The sequence below is a fragment of the Meleagris gallopavo genome, chromosome 4, assembly GCF_905368555.1.
Source record: "Meleagris gallopavo chromosome 4, MGAL_WU_HG_1.1, whole genome shotgun sequence".
NCBI classification, from domain to species: Eukaryota; Metazoa; Chordata; class Aves; order Galliformes; family Phasianidae; genus Meleagris; species Meleagris gallopavo.
Genome location: NC_139407.1, coordinates 45,655,128 through 45,669,762, shown reverse-complemented (window position 1 = coordinate 45,669,762; position 14,635 = coordinate 45,655,128). Strand labels below are relative to the sequence as shown.

Below are 14,635 nucleotides of genomic sequence, written 5' to 3'. Positions count from 1 at the left end.
CTGATATCTTAACAATTACGTAGTGCAGATTTTTAATACTGATTTTTAAGATATGCCTGATTTTTTAAGACATGCAAAATACATACATATATATATATATACATATATAAATTATGATTCTGTCTGGAAAACAGTTTTTCTCCCGAACAGCTTACCAGAAACCCTATGTGTCACTTGCTTACACAGTGAGGAATGCTCCAGCACCAAGGCTGTGTCATCTCCTCTCACAATTCCAGAGACAGCGCAGACCCCTGAGCATTGCATCAGATTTAGGGACCTACAAGCTCTCTGCTGAGAAATGAGCCAGGAATCCACCCAGGCAAAGCCTAAAGTCCGTAATAGCTGGTATAGCTGGCTTGTCACCCTTGGGTTTTATGCAGAAACGGAAAAAAGCCTTTAAAAAGGTCACAGCAAAAAGTTACAGAGGTCTTGGAGATTTCAAGGGTCTTCAGCAGAAAATCATTTTGATGTTTGTGTAAATGAGGTACCACATAATGTATATATCTTTTTTCCCCTTTGCTCTGTTATCACGAAGCAAAGAACCAAGATGTCCAAGCAGTGGAAACATCTCCAGGTTAGACTGCACGAGTTCTCATGCAGCTCTGATCACGCAGGCAGGCAGCAGCATTCCTCGTGTTTTTCTTGTGCTCCTGGAAGGACAAACGTTAGTCGTCCCCCAGGGCTTGTGCTTCGCAAATACTTTCCACTGGATCATGGCCAAAAAGCACCAAGAAAATAACACAGATAGTAGGAGGCTGTCTTCATGCTTAGTGTTACACAGACCCCCTTCCAGCTAGAGGGAGGGCTGTTTGTGCTGTCTAAAGAATCAGCCAGGGCAACAGGAAAAAAACATCCTGAGCAACATACTCTCATTTTCAAACTGGGGAGCAAATGGTTTGGGATTCATTTGACTATAGTTGCAATCTCAGCACAGGCAGGATAAAACTATACAGCTACAGCAGGAGAGCATATGTGAGGTCATTCAGTAACGCCAGAAGGAAACGCTCCTCCAGGAGTGCCTGGTCTGGGACATAGCCATCCTTCCCTGGTGGGATAGAGGCAGACCCTGAAGAACACAGCTTGCACTCCATACAGCAGCAGCCTAACCTGTAGAAAGGTTTCTTTGCCATTTAAGTGGAGTGCAAAGCTGCTGTGCAGGAAAACGGCCCTTTAGTGTCAGGGATGAGAAGAAGCAATTAAGTATTTCAAAGAGTAGCTTGTCGATCCATTCAAAATGTTCAGCAATTCAATGTTGTCGAAGTATCCACCCCATCCTCTGTAACCCCCTCTATGAACTTCTAACATAAACAGTTTAGTTTATAGCCCCTAGCTGTGGTGGGGAACTGATCCCTATCTGCTGACCCTGCTGCAGGCAGCCTCCCCCCACACAGGGAAGCAGGAGCCATCCTGGCACCATCTCAGTGCCCCACACAGGCTGCAGGGCTGCCCTGCAGGACTCAGCACCAGCACCCTACTCCTATATTCTGCACAGTCAGCACAAATACAGAGATCCTGAAGTACGAACAGGCAAAATGAGAGCTCAAGAAGGCCTGGAAGACAGCACAGCTTAAGACTCCCATAAATTTTCAACATAAAGAGTTGAGTAACTTTGAATTTCTTGCATTACACTCTTGAAAATTCAGAAAGGACTGTTTTTCATTTAGATCTTTATTTTTTTTTCCCTTAAGTCACAACAAAAATTTGTTTGCAGCTTTATTTTGCTTTGGATAAATAGGGTCCAGTTATATTTCTCAATAAATACCTATCATACATAGAAATACTAGATTAATTCTCCTCTAATTTGTCTGCACATTGCTGTTAAGAATGTGTTTAGATTTTAAGAATGTGAAAAAAAAAGGGCTCCCAGTAACATGGATTAAATTCTCAACTAAGGGCAAAAAAAGATGGATTTTTTTTTTTTTTTTCCATAACCACTACCTCTTTTACTGATTCTGCTGTGAAACCCATGGATTATTCAGAAATAAGCTATAATACAAGGGTGCGATAGGACTAGGTTGAACTAGTGGACATTTTTATCCGTGTCACAGAAATACTCTTGATAAAAGCCATTATTTTGAAATCAGGTAGAAATCCAAATCATAGAGATACTCCTCTGACTGTAGTGTAGTGTAGTTTCAGGATATTTTCCTGAACTGCAAGGGATCAGTAGAAATAATTGAGCCACATCTCTGATGTGAAAAAGAGAAAAGCTTGCCGTGTCCCTCGAGAGGGGGATTCAATCACAACTGGAAGAGCTACATTATAAGTTCAACAAAGGAAATGCTTTTGTAGCTACCTGCCCACCAGAGAACCAGGTATGGGAAATTGTTGTTTCAAAACAGCAGCAAAGCCAAGGATGTGGCTGAGCAAAAGCAAGCATTTATGTTTTCTCCTTATCTAGTAATGGACATGCTTGTTGCAAAACCAGTATTGATTTTTGGATTTGCTCGGAGTATGAGGCAATGGTACCTTCAGGTAGCCTACATACAGAAGCAGAATACTCCAGCTGGACTGGACCAGCTGAAAAAAAGCATTTTTGATTGTGTCACGGCTCTGTTAGTGTGACTTCTGTATGTGTTTCGAGGGTATGAAGCTCTACATGGATATTTACAAGACCACATAAATGGATTAGATGATAAAATAAATAGGATATTTTAATATTTTACAATTTACTTTTTTTTTTTTTTTAAATGACTGCCAATAAAACCCCCCCAAAAACGCCCCTAGAACCAACATTCTGTTGAAAAGCATCATTATCCATTATGTTTTGGTCTATTCTGTTTCCCCTCCAATTTGTAACATTCTGCTGGAAACAGGGATGAAGAACATATGTCTGCGGTAAATTGCACCCATGAGAAATCTTGGAACTGTTACGTTCAGTGTTATTACCCAAGGCAGTAAGATAGTCTGCCACAAGACGTATTATTTAACAGCTCTGTCAAACACAACAACACCGACATATTTTTATGTTATTATGCATGCAAAAATTACCATCTTCTTATGTCTCGTTGGGTCACTAATGTGTTGCATTTTGATTTTAATTAACAGTTACAAGATACTCTCAGCGCTTCAGAGAATTAAGGTGTTATATAACTGCAAAACGCAGTTGCAGTGCATATATTTTAGAAAACATATGTTCAGCAAGGGTAAGGCTGATAAGCCTAACACTCGAAAGCCAGGAAATGGCAAGTGCTTATGCATCTTTCACAATATAAGCTTACGCAAGTGCAGCATCTTAGCGTGTTCTCAGGAGTGCTGCAATAACCTGGGCTGCCTTAGGGAAATCTGGTGCATCCAGCTATTCATACAGACAGACATCTCTCAGAATCCCTTTCTTTCCCACTGCTGCAGATATTAACCCAGTTACATTAACACAAACAGTACAAACAGTCCTGTGTGCACTGCCAAGCCACATCTTTTGGGGCAGTGGCTCCAGCTTTGCAATGCAGTCACATGGCTGAACATTTCCTAAGGGCATAAGCTCAGGCAAGCTGAGTATGTTTGTACTTAGCAAGTATAGCAGAAATAGAAGATACCTCAAGTATACCCGACTACTATTTTGACTGATGGCTTGACCTCAAAACCTTAATAAATTAAAAAAACCAAACAACATTTTATTATTTTTCTAGTGAATCTGAAAGATCAACAAAAAAAAATTTAAATGCGCATATGTCAAAATTGCACACCTTCTATGCTTTGCAAAAAGAAGGAAAGCAAAAGGCTAAGGCAGCAGTGCAGAGCCACTACTGAGATGTGGCTTTTAATTTCAGCTTAAATTGACCAAGTATCAGAAAGCAGTTTTAGTACAGCGTTAGGTCCAAAACAAAGCTGATACATCAGGCAAAAGGTATACAGGGAAGTGAAGGACAAAGTCCTCTCTGTTCAAAGAAATGTAATCACTAGTACCTGAAAACACATATAATATTTTTGTTCTTTATGTTCCAAAATGAACCAGAAAAAGCTGAGGGTGCCAACTTCATGGACTGCAAAATGAGACTCAGTGGAAGACACTTGCTGAATACCTCATGGAAAGTGTCACTTACTCATTAATATTTACACTGTATGTGGAAGAATAACTGAAGCTGTATTTTTCTGGTTCTCCATGGTATTCAGTCCATTCAGGCTCATAGAAAATACGCTGTGTAATCATGAAACTGAGAACAACACACAGGAATCAAATTATGGTTGCATGGGAAATGAAGTTACTGGCATTTCTCAACTCCAAAGTGCTTGACTTTGCAGCCTAAATAGTACTACTTTTGTATACCTTTCTAAAGGCAAAAATGATTTTTGCTATCTGTCACTACAACAAAAACTGTCCAATCATACATCATTAGTGGTGCTTGAAACTTAAACCTGCAGCTTTGCTTTCCTTTGAGCTACTCAGTGAGAGCAGCTGTGCTGCAGAGAACAGAGCCAGTGTTGAGGAACTGCAGGCTCACTTGGGAACCTGAAGCTGACAAGTAATCCAACTGCACACATCTTGTATCTACTCAGTACCCTGGCTTAGTTTTCTGGTCTGACAAGTCCAATTTAATACTCTTCCCTTATTTATCTTGATGGAACTGTCAAAATAAAAGACAGTGAACATTTTGCTGTGTTCTACTCATGGATGAGAGATTGCAAGCATTACTGAAACTGATTTTGGTCCAATTCACCCACTCACTTTAGTGACCATTTGAAGAGCAATAACGGTTTATTTTTGTTTCTGACTTGAAGTAAAATGCTGGGAGAACACTGTATGTCCAGAACACAAACAATCCAGATCTGCTACTGCAGCTGACTTGCAGAGCTGGACTGAATTTATGAAAATGGCCCAACTTGTGGCTGCTAACAGGAACATTCGGGTGTGTAGTTCATAGCATGTCTAAGACTGCTCATGTTCCCTCAGTCAGTCTTCTCAATTACTCTGTTCAGCAAATACAGCAATTTACAAATTCAGCAAATTCCACTACTACTAAGAAAACAAGCTATTGGATGAAAAAAGGCTTGAAAACTACTGAGGGCATATTCCTGGAAATTCCATTTCATAGCTCCCTATCAGGACAATCCTTATTTTTGTTCATAACTACAGGTTTTAATTATTTTCTTTTTCTTTTATGCATAAGTCAAAAGAACTGTCACTCTAAATCAGATGTAAAAACAAAGAATGCTGTTAAAACAAGGAAGTATGCAAGCAAGGAGTAATACCATCACCCACTTGTACAAAAAGCACAGACATGGTTTTCCTAAACACAGAAATAGAAATGGAAGACTGCAAGGATCTGGTTCTGTGGTAGAAAGTTAAGTTTGTAACATACCGATGACATGCTTGGTCTAAAACCATCCACAAATCGAGATTCCATAGTGGACCTGACTGAAATGGAGTTAAATTTCTTCTCAGCAGCCCCTATGGTGCCATGTTTTGGATTTGTGGCTGAAATAGTATCGATAACACATGAATGTTTTGGCTGTTGTTGAACAGTGTTTGCATAGTGTCAAGGCTTTCTCTTTTTTCCCCACTCTTCCTCCCCAGCAAGTAGGCTGGAGTGGGCAAAAGGCTGAGAAGGAATGCAGCTGTCTCCGGTGGCCTGAGCTGGCCAAAAGGATATTTTGTACCGCATAATATCATGTTAAGCAATAAAAACCGGGGAAAGAAGACAATGACAGGGTTTTGGCCATAGTTTGGAAACCGAGTGGGCATCAGTCTGCCTGTGGGAAATAGTGAGTGATCACCTTTGCTTCACTTGTTGCTTTTCCTTTCTTTCCTTCACATATTGAACTGTCCTTACCTTGACCAGCAAGTTTTCTTGGTTTTGTTCTTTCTGTTTTCTCATGCCATATAGCATGAGGGGAAGAGGAGAAAGAGTGAGAGGTTGGGTGGGTGCATGATTGCTGGCTGGGGTCAGCTCACCATGAATACTATAAAAAATATATACATATATATAAAATACATAAATATATTTTAATCTATTTTCAAATGTTTAAACTTTCCAAAGCAGTCCATACAAATCATAGGTGTGATAACTCAGAAGTTCATAATCAGATGCCCCAAGTAACAAAAAAATACTTAGCATAAGGATAACTGCTTTGCTTCACACAATGTGTTTCTAACAATTAGTTATGTAAAAACAGATAATTAATTTTATTCCATAAAACAAAGAATTTTTGCACTGAAACATTCATTCATGTGTTTCTTTTCTTGGAAGCTGTGCAAGAGCTAGATATTTAAATTTTTACTCAGGAAATACACTGGAAACCTAGCACAAAAGTATATTCATAAAAAAACTAGAATTATTATAGATTATGCAACATAACACAAGCACAATGTGTATTTTTATCCTCATCTGTGCTTGCAACTACATAAACTGATAAACTGAGACTACCAGGGAAAGCAAAAAGGGAAGCCAGAGACAGAGATGTGGCTTTACTTTGGTACTTGACAGAAGTTTTTGAATTTCAAATCTTCGTCCACTTTTCTTGGGTACAACAAACAGAAACTTACAAACAGTGATTAAAAACACAGAGGATTACAGGGAAAATGGTAAAATATGAAGAGAAACTTTTCAGAATGAGGGGTAGGACTGCACCATATCCTGTAAAAAACACCACCGAAGTTGCAACTGAAACAGCATGCAGTGGATAAGGTGTGCAGTCCATACTGAAAACCAGGAGAATGAAAGTCAACAGAAAGCATGAAATACTGTCAGGCACACACAGCTATAGACTGCAGGCATTGTGGCGAGGAGTATTAAAACATTAAAACAATGCAAATATGGCTGAAATGCCCGTTCTTCAGTAAGAATCTTCTAATAATTACAGTATTTTACACATAAAGCAACAGCAGATCAGTCAGAACACATCTGCACTCTGAAGCAGAATTGTCTTCTGGGAATATCAGCAGAATAACCAACAGCAAAATAATCCCAACACCCTTGAGATTCCTCACTTGAACAAATTCTTGGCAAAAGCTTTCAATTATAAGCTTCATACAACATTTTGATTTACATTTCATGCTCCTATCTCAAAGGTGACCTGGTCAATGACCAGCTCACTATTAGTAAACACTGAGAAAAATGACAGCAAGAAGTAGAGATCTCTTCCGCTACTCAGATATGCCACGCTCAAACCATAGGTCATTTGTTTAAATGTTTTTTTTAAATATTATTTTTTTTATTTTTTTTTTTAACATGTGACATTGGCAGCAAGAGGTCAAAGCTTTTCTATTCTATGAGTGCTCACCTAAAAAAAGGCTTACTGTGCTATTTTTAAAGGCTAATGTTCATGTTGTTTCAGCAAAAAGCTTAATGTTGGTTTTAGACACATTTCTTCTTTTGTGCCAGACAGACCAGCTCCTAGTATTCACAAAACAACTGTGGTTCACTGAATATGTGTCCAGAATTAATTTTGACTTCCCAGGGTCAACTTTACACTGATCAATGAAAGAAACTGTGGAAAAGATTACCTTAGAAAAACATACAAACTTAGCCAGTCTCTAACAAAAAGAATAACTTGTAGAGCTTTCATTGGACTCAGCACTATTCAAGCACTGCCTGTCAGTATTTGGCATATATGAACATCAGAGATGGAAAAAATCTACAGGAAATCTTCATGCTGACTCACATATTCTCTGCACCACAGGCAAGTCAAACTGCTTTTACACGCTCCTCCTTGTTCCCACGTTCAACACTATCCAAATCCTCACCACACAAGCAGAATCTTACCTGTTATTTTCTGCAACAAAGGAGACAGCTCTGGTTCATCACAAATTGCCTTGACTAGAGACTTCTTCACTTCTTCCTCAGCTTTGTCCAGCTCTTCTCCATTTTTGATTTCTCCAACCACAGAATACATGTACACCAACAAGACAAAGAAGTCCTCACAGGTATAATCGTCTTGCATTCTCTCACTGTAAGACTTGATCATTGGCAGTAACTGGTTCAACACGCTGGGCATTTCTGACTCTCCAATAGTCTGCAAAACAGAAGGAAGACTATGTCAGATTGACCTCACATGTCAGTTAGCACTTGACATACCAGTATCTGCATTTGCAGGAGTTGTTATTTCTGCAGTGATTTAGGGTAGAAGGGGAGAATCTAAAAACATTAGGACTCCTCAGTCTGGCAAGAAGAGTGAACGGGGGATACTACTGAAGCTTACAAAATGACAGAGGTGGTGAATAAGCTCACTGTAGAACTATTGCTCAACATGTGCTGCACTACAGAACCAACAGAGGATGTTGAGGAGACCAAGTCAACAGGTTCAAAAAGGAACTGGACAAGTTCCCAAATGATAGACCTAAAGATGTACATTGAAAGGACTGGTGAGGGATGCATCCTCCAACATCCCTAATATAAGAGATGTGGATTCTGGGAAAATATGAGAAGAATAGTCAGCAGAAAGAGCCCAGATTTCTTCTATGTATTCCCTAAATAGCACTGATTATAGCTGCCATTAGACTGTTTGCCTAGAAGGACCAGTATCATTCAGAGGAAGAGACACAGAGATGAGGGATCCAGCTCGCTCATGGTACTGCTGCTATTGTTGTGGTGCCTTGCAGGCAGAGGATGGCAGAACTGGGCCTCAGTGCTCAGTCTGCAACATGAACTCAAACTATCTGCTATTTCAAGAAGGATTGCTTTAGCAGATGATTTTTACTGTCTACACAAAAATAATGTTATTTAAATGACAAGAGGGAATGCTCCTTAGACATAGAGCTAATATCAACAGCTATTCAGGATTAGGCCCACCTGTGCAGCAATAATCTGTGTCCTTAATATATTTTCAGGACGTCCCTAGACATATTCCACAGCTTTTTTCCCCAGTGGACTCCTGTCTCATGCAGTACACAGAGTAGACAGTGTTTATTTAATGAAATATTGTTCAATATTTGCACTCTCACTTGTCACCATATGGTCCCCTGACTTATCACTGCTCAGGCAGAAAATTGATTAGTTTCCTACAAGTTTTTTCCTTCTCCCTCACAATCGCAGCATCTTAGCACTTTAGAAGCTTTAAAGATTAGATCTCCTCCATGTACCGATAAGAGAACTGGAACGCCAGCCTTTTCAGAATTGATTAAATTGGCAAAAGCCCAAAGTTGAACACTTCTTCCAAATCCTGGGCCTTCTCCTTGGCCCTGATTTTGTACTGGAACAGGGAGTTCAAAGCCCAGCTCTCATCGACTTCAATGGCTAGCAGGAACTCTCAGCACATCTGCAAATTTGACCCTGTGCTTTTGGGCCAAAAACCCAGAAAATCAGAAACAGACAAAACCACCTGTGAAGCCTGTGGTTTGAGTGACCGGCGTGGCTTCTTATGACAGCAGTGAGGACAGTCTTCCTGCAGGACAGTGATCACCTCCCTTGTGTGTGCTCGTTCCTCCTTCACAGCACCCTTGACAGTTTCTGCTGCTGTTGCAGGGGTCCTTCCCACTGAAAAAACACTCTTTGCAGTGTAGGTCAGATTAATTCCCACAGTACTTCCATGCTGTGAAGCCAAAAAGGTAAAACATGGAAAGGGAGAGCAAGAGGCTAAGAAGCTGTCATAAAGTGATTGTGGGGAGACAAAGGCTGGCACAGAGAAAAGGATGAGAAATTTGAGTATGTTGGCATTTCCTCAGGAATTGAAATTTTCTCTTGCCTCTTCTCAGCTCTGTAGGAGGAGGAAGATTTGTAGAGCTTTTCCGTGGCTGTAAAATGGAGGCTTCGGATACAAAGCCCATGAAGTACAACTCTGACATCTACAATACTTAAGACAGGGCTGGGGTTTACACACACTGTGCAGATCTCTGCCATTCACAGCCATGCAGTGTTTACTACCAGCGACCTTCCATCCTTGCTGCGCACGAACAACCACATATAAAATGTCCAAGCACTCACTTTCTGCTGTGAGCTGGCTTGAAGCTTGTCAGTGGGATCAGATAAGAAGAGGGGTCAGTGCACGGTGAGCAGGAGGAGCACACTGCTGTTGCTTGGGAAGGGAGATGTGGGAGGAGAGCAGCATGGTCCCCACACGGCAGCAGTGAGCGGTCATATCCATCCCAGAGGTCTGTACCCTCCACACTCTGCCCTTCACCCTACAGTCAGCAAACAGCTCCACTGAAAATATGTGGGTCAATTCAAGCTTAAAGGGAAACACAGAATATCCTATAGCCCACATAATCAAGTCTGCAAACTTTTTTTTTGGTTGTTACTACAGTAACTTCAGACAGTTTGGTTGTGACAATAGGCACCACAGCTAAAAATATTTAAATAAATTCACAAAAAGCAAAACCAAAAATAACCAAATAATAAACAACAGAAAGAGATACAGCTTTATACAATAACAAAGTCATGCAATCACAGTTAACTGCATTACTTTACTTCTGAGCTGGTCAGGGATTTCATACCTGGCATTAAGCACACAAATGGGAAGTTTTGTCCCCATTGTGTTCTATGACATTCTTCAGGGGTTCCTGGTTTTGGTTGTATTTTATTTTAGAACAAAGAATCTTTGAATCGCAGAAGACCAACAGGCATCTCATAAGCTAATTTTTGTACGCTGATCCATTACACATTCAATCACAAGAAAGCAAGAATTAGGTTCTGAAAAAAGTTTTTTGCAGCTGGTGTTATAGGAAGCACCACTTTTGAAGGGCTTTGAGACCCACCCAGTTCCTGACACAGATGCAAGTTTTGGCACGGATCCACCTTTCAAGGGACTTCAGTGTCCCCTGTTAATCTTGTATTTAAATAAACATCTTAAATAAAATATTTCTAACAACTCACATGCTAAACCTAACAAATAAGTGCAGCTTTGGACTTGAAGCACTAAATTGCAAAGCTCCTGTAATCATAAGCATTTGGGAATGAAAATGGAACATTTAAGAAATCTAGGAAGGTTTGATCCCACACGTGTGTCTGGGCAGTTACATCACACGCACAGCAAATGCTAGCTGTGCTCTGCCTCAATGGCCATGTTATAGCTCTACTTTGCTTGGATGACCATTTTGTTGTTGCTGGTGCTGAGCTGTCACACGCTGGCAGCAGGGCCACCCTAAAGTCAAGGCAAGAAACATCCCAACATTTCAGATATTTTAATTCAGTATTACTTGCGCTCTTTTTGAAAAGTGATATGTTTGAATACATGAATTCTCAGCTGTATGCTTACATGATGAATTTCAGATCATATAGATGCTAAAAGAGAAGACAAAACTTCAAGGAATTCAGAGTTATGCAACTGCTGGGAAGAAGCCACTTAGAACAAAAAACAAGCCTAACCACTCCTAAAAATTCAAGAATTGAAGATTAACCTACATCTGGAGTTACTCTTGAATAGATGACAAACTTCAATTACAATAATCTTTATTCACCTTTAAGTAGCAGCGAGCCCTGTGAGACGAAGCACTGAACACCACCAATTGGCACATCACCTGCTCCCTCTCTCTCTCTTCAACACATAAACCTTCTACTTTACCCCATTTCTAAATATTTACTAGCATACCACAATACCAAAGGTAAGTTCTTGTAAAGGATATGCTGTCTTCAACGTACAAATTATCCAAATGCTTGGAGCACTGAGAAGGTATGTGGCCACACAAGCCTGACATCAACAGCTCCTGCTTCAGGACCTGGTAGCTCCTGCAAGTGCACATGTTCAGCATCTCAGGGAAACTTTCAAACATACATCATAAAAAAAGATTTCTGTCTAAACTTTCAGGATGCTTTACTGAAGTAAAGGCTAAAATTCAACAACTTAAAGCAACAATTGCCACCTTTTATCTTCAAAGTAAAAATGAAAGAAAAAGAAATTAAAAAGCTATAATAAGCCATTAACTTCAGAATATACATAGGGTCTTTCTGGGGTATGAACTTCTTTGGAATGTTTTTCCCTTATCTCTTGGGAAATGGTGCTGCAGAGAACTTCAAATACAACTGCCAAGTTTAGAGGCTGTTTTGTATGAACAGGCCAGTTGGATTGGAGCACATATGAAAAAAGGGACATACAACTTCGCCACAGAGCACAGCTCCACAGGGAGCTGAGAAATGTGCCTCAAACAAAACCCACTAGCAGACTGTCATTATCTGGCCACCTCTGATGATTTAGGAGCTCTCTGCACCATGGAACCATCAATCAATTACCCTGATTGAACAACCCTAAAACACAACTTTTAAAAATGTAACTACCCATGACCCAAATTTCCTGCTGGTTATGTTGGCCTCAGGTTAGCCCCATTTGTCTATCATCAAGGGAGCCAATAAAAATAATAAAACCAGGTCAAGTCTGAGCTTTCTAAGAGCTGTATAAAAACATTAATGCTGCTTAATTCAGAGCCAACTAAGGCCCAAGCTCTAATGCCTTCTGGTCAGTTGCATTGTTTGGACATTTTAATGCTATAATCATACACTCTTCAAAATCCAGGGAGAGTCAGTGATAGATTTCTGTTGTTTTCCATGTCTGTCCTCCACCCTTCTTACTTATTTACTTTTTAACTTAAGTCATGTAATAATTTACTATCCCTAAGGGTAAATGAACTGACGTCAATCTGCTGATTTTTGCAAAAGGCTCAAGTTTTGGCAGACAGGAGAATAGTGAAGTAAAAAAATCTTTTTTCAGTTTTAAATAGTGAACATGATATTGTGCTTCAAAATTGACATTTGAAATGTGATTTAAAGGATCAACAGGAATTAGGAGGAAGTGTAATAAACTCAGTTTTGCATTTCTATGAAAGGTACTAAGTAAATCCTAAGAATCTAAACCAGTACATATCATTAGACATCTTTAACACAACAGAAAACAGAGGAGGAGGAAAAGAAGAATAGGGTCAGAGTTTATATGAATTAACACGTGTCCCTGACAAAATCTAGAAGAGAACCAAGGCACCCTAATCCCCTCCCATCCAGCCCACTTTCCCCAACACATCATTAAAAATATAAAGCAAAAATCAACTTCAAGCAAGTGGAATTTATTTTCTTTTAGAATCCAAGAGGAAGGAGGAGATAAATCTTCAGAGACTACTTCATTATGTAAATATTCTAGTGGCTATCAGTTGAGGAAGCAAAACATTTTTAATTCCTTTAGAGGTTGCATGAGTTAACAGAATTTTTTGGAATGTGAACCACAGGGCTTCACAACAGCAAGGGATTTATTGGAGAAGAAAAAAAACAACAAAGCCCAGCTGTAGTTAAATCCTGAACAAGAATCAGTGGAAATTCTTCAGCTCTTGGCTGACTGACTGCCCTATGCTCCTGAATGTCAGCCTTCAGACACCATATTCCAGCTTTGCCACGTGTACAACTGACACTCAACAACAGTTTTCTGAGGGAAGGCTTAGGCCATTCAACATCACATCCCTACAAGTCCACTCAGATCTCATGCATATGTCTGACCTATTCAATAAAAGCTGCTTGTATTGAAAACTTAGGAAAAGAGGGCTCATAATCTGTGGGGTAAGCAACTTTCTAATGTTGCTGTACCTGACTTGTAATGTTTAATCTGAGTTTGACTTCCTGTATTTCAGGATTCTGGCATGCAGCCCATGCCACCCTACCATCCAGATGAAGGCAAACTGGAGTGTTTATTCTGGCTGCAAAAAGTGCCAATACTACCAAGGGACCACGTGGGTATGCAAAAACAGCTCAGATCCTTCAATGAGAAGAGCTCTCTGGAGCAGTAATCATTTTAGCAAAAAGCAGAGAGGCTGCCAAGCTAAGGAAGAGTCATTGCCTTCAGTACTCTGCTGTACTCAGTACTGGCCTTAAGTCAGAAGCTGATGTTCTGCTGCTCGCCACTGTGTGCTGTCTGAGTACATCATGTTCTGGTTTGATTGCACACAATTCCTTATATTGATGAGATGATATCTGTATTCTCTAATCCCATATAAAGAATCATTTCATTTATTTCTCTTCCATAAAATGACCGATAGGTGATTGGTGATTTGACACTATACATCAGTAAATATGATCTTAGCATGCAAATATTGCTTTGACTCTGAAGGTCTCTGAAGCACAGTAAAAAAGCATCAATAACTTGTCTCCTCTATCACTTCTCTTAGAGACTTCTCTAATAGTTAAGGAAATGTTTCTACAGAGCCAATTCCATTTCCTGTCCCCTTCCCTGCCCGTACCATCCACCCTATGGATTGCTTCAGGACCTGTATTCTCAAAACTGCACAGACAATTTCCAGGCAGTTCTTGCAGATAGAGCCTTAAATTGTAATGTAAACAAATAAAAAGCAAATAAAATAATACCAGTAAGCTTTTGAAAACCTATTTTTAACCTGGCACATGCTGCAAAATACACAGATTCAGATTCATCCAATTTGCATGCTCTTCCAATTCTCTTTCATTCTTGTCTTCTACCCACAGCATTCTGTTCCGTTTTTGTCAGCTGAAGTGTTTTTGCAACTGTGTTAAAAAAGATCTGGTTTATTGCTTGGCCACAGAAACAGCTACACCATCCATGAAACCTAAGGACTGGATTGCTTCCTCATGCAACAGTGCTGGCTCAAAGCCTTCATGAACTAGTTTCAGTCTGCCAACTGATAGAAAACAAAATTATATAATCACCTGCTCTTTGGATGACTTCTCCAATACACTGTCATACTGCCAGACTCTTACTTGGTATTTATCAGTTACTACTATAGATATCAACAGTTCTTGGCCAATTTATACCT

The 14,635-nt window shown here is 39.8% G+C and overlaps 1 protein-coding gene across 2 annotated transcripts in view; it reads right to left on the bottom strand.

Annotated features, from left to right (window-relative positions):
* The window catches only part of SCFD2 (sec1 family domain containing 2), a 175,215-nt gene that overhangs the window by 94,255 nt on the left and 66,325 nt on the right, over positions 1-14,635 (bottom strand). For both annotated transcript variants that reach the window (XM_085223150.1, XM_085223149.1), the window contains exon 5: positions 7,704-7,953. In XM_085223150.1, the coding sequence (XP_085079276.1) occupies positions 7,704-7,953 (250 nt within the window). The remainder of the gene's footprint in view (positions 1-7,703; positions 7,954-14,635) is intronic.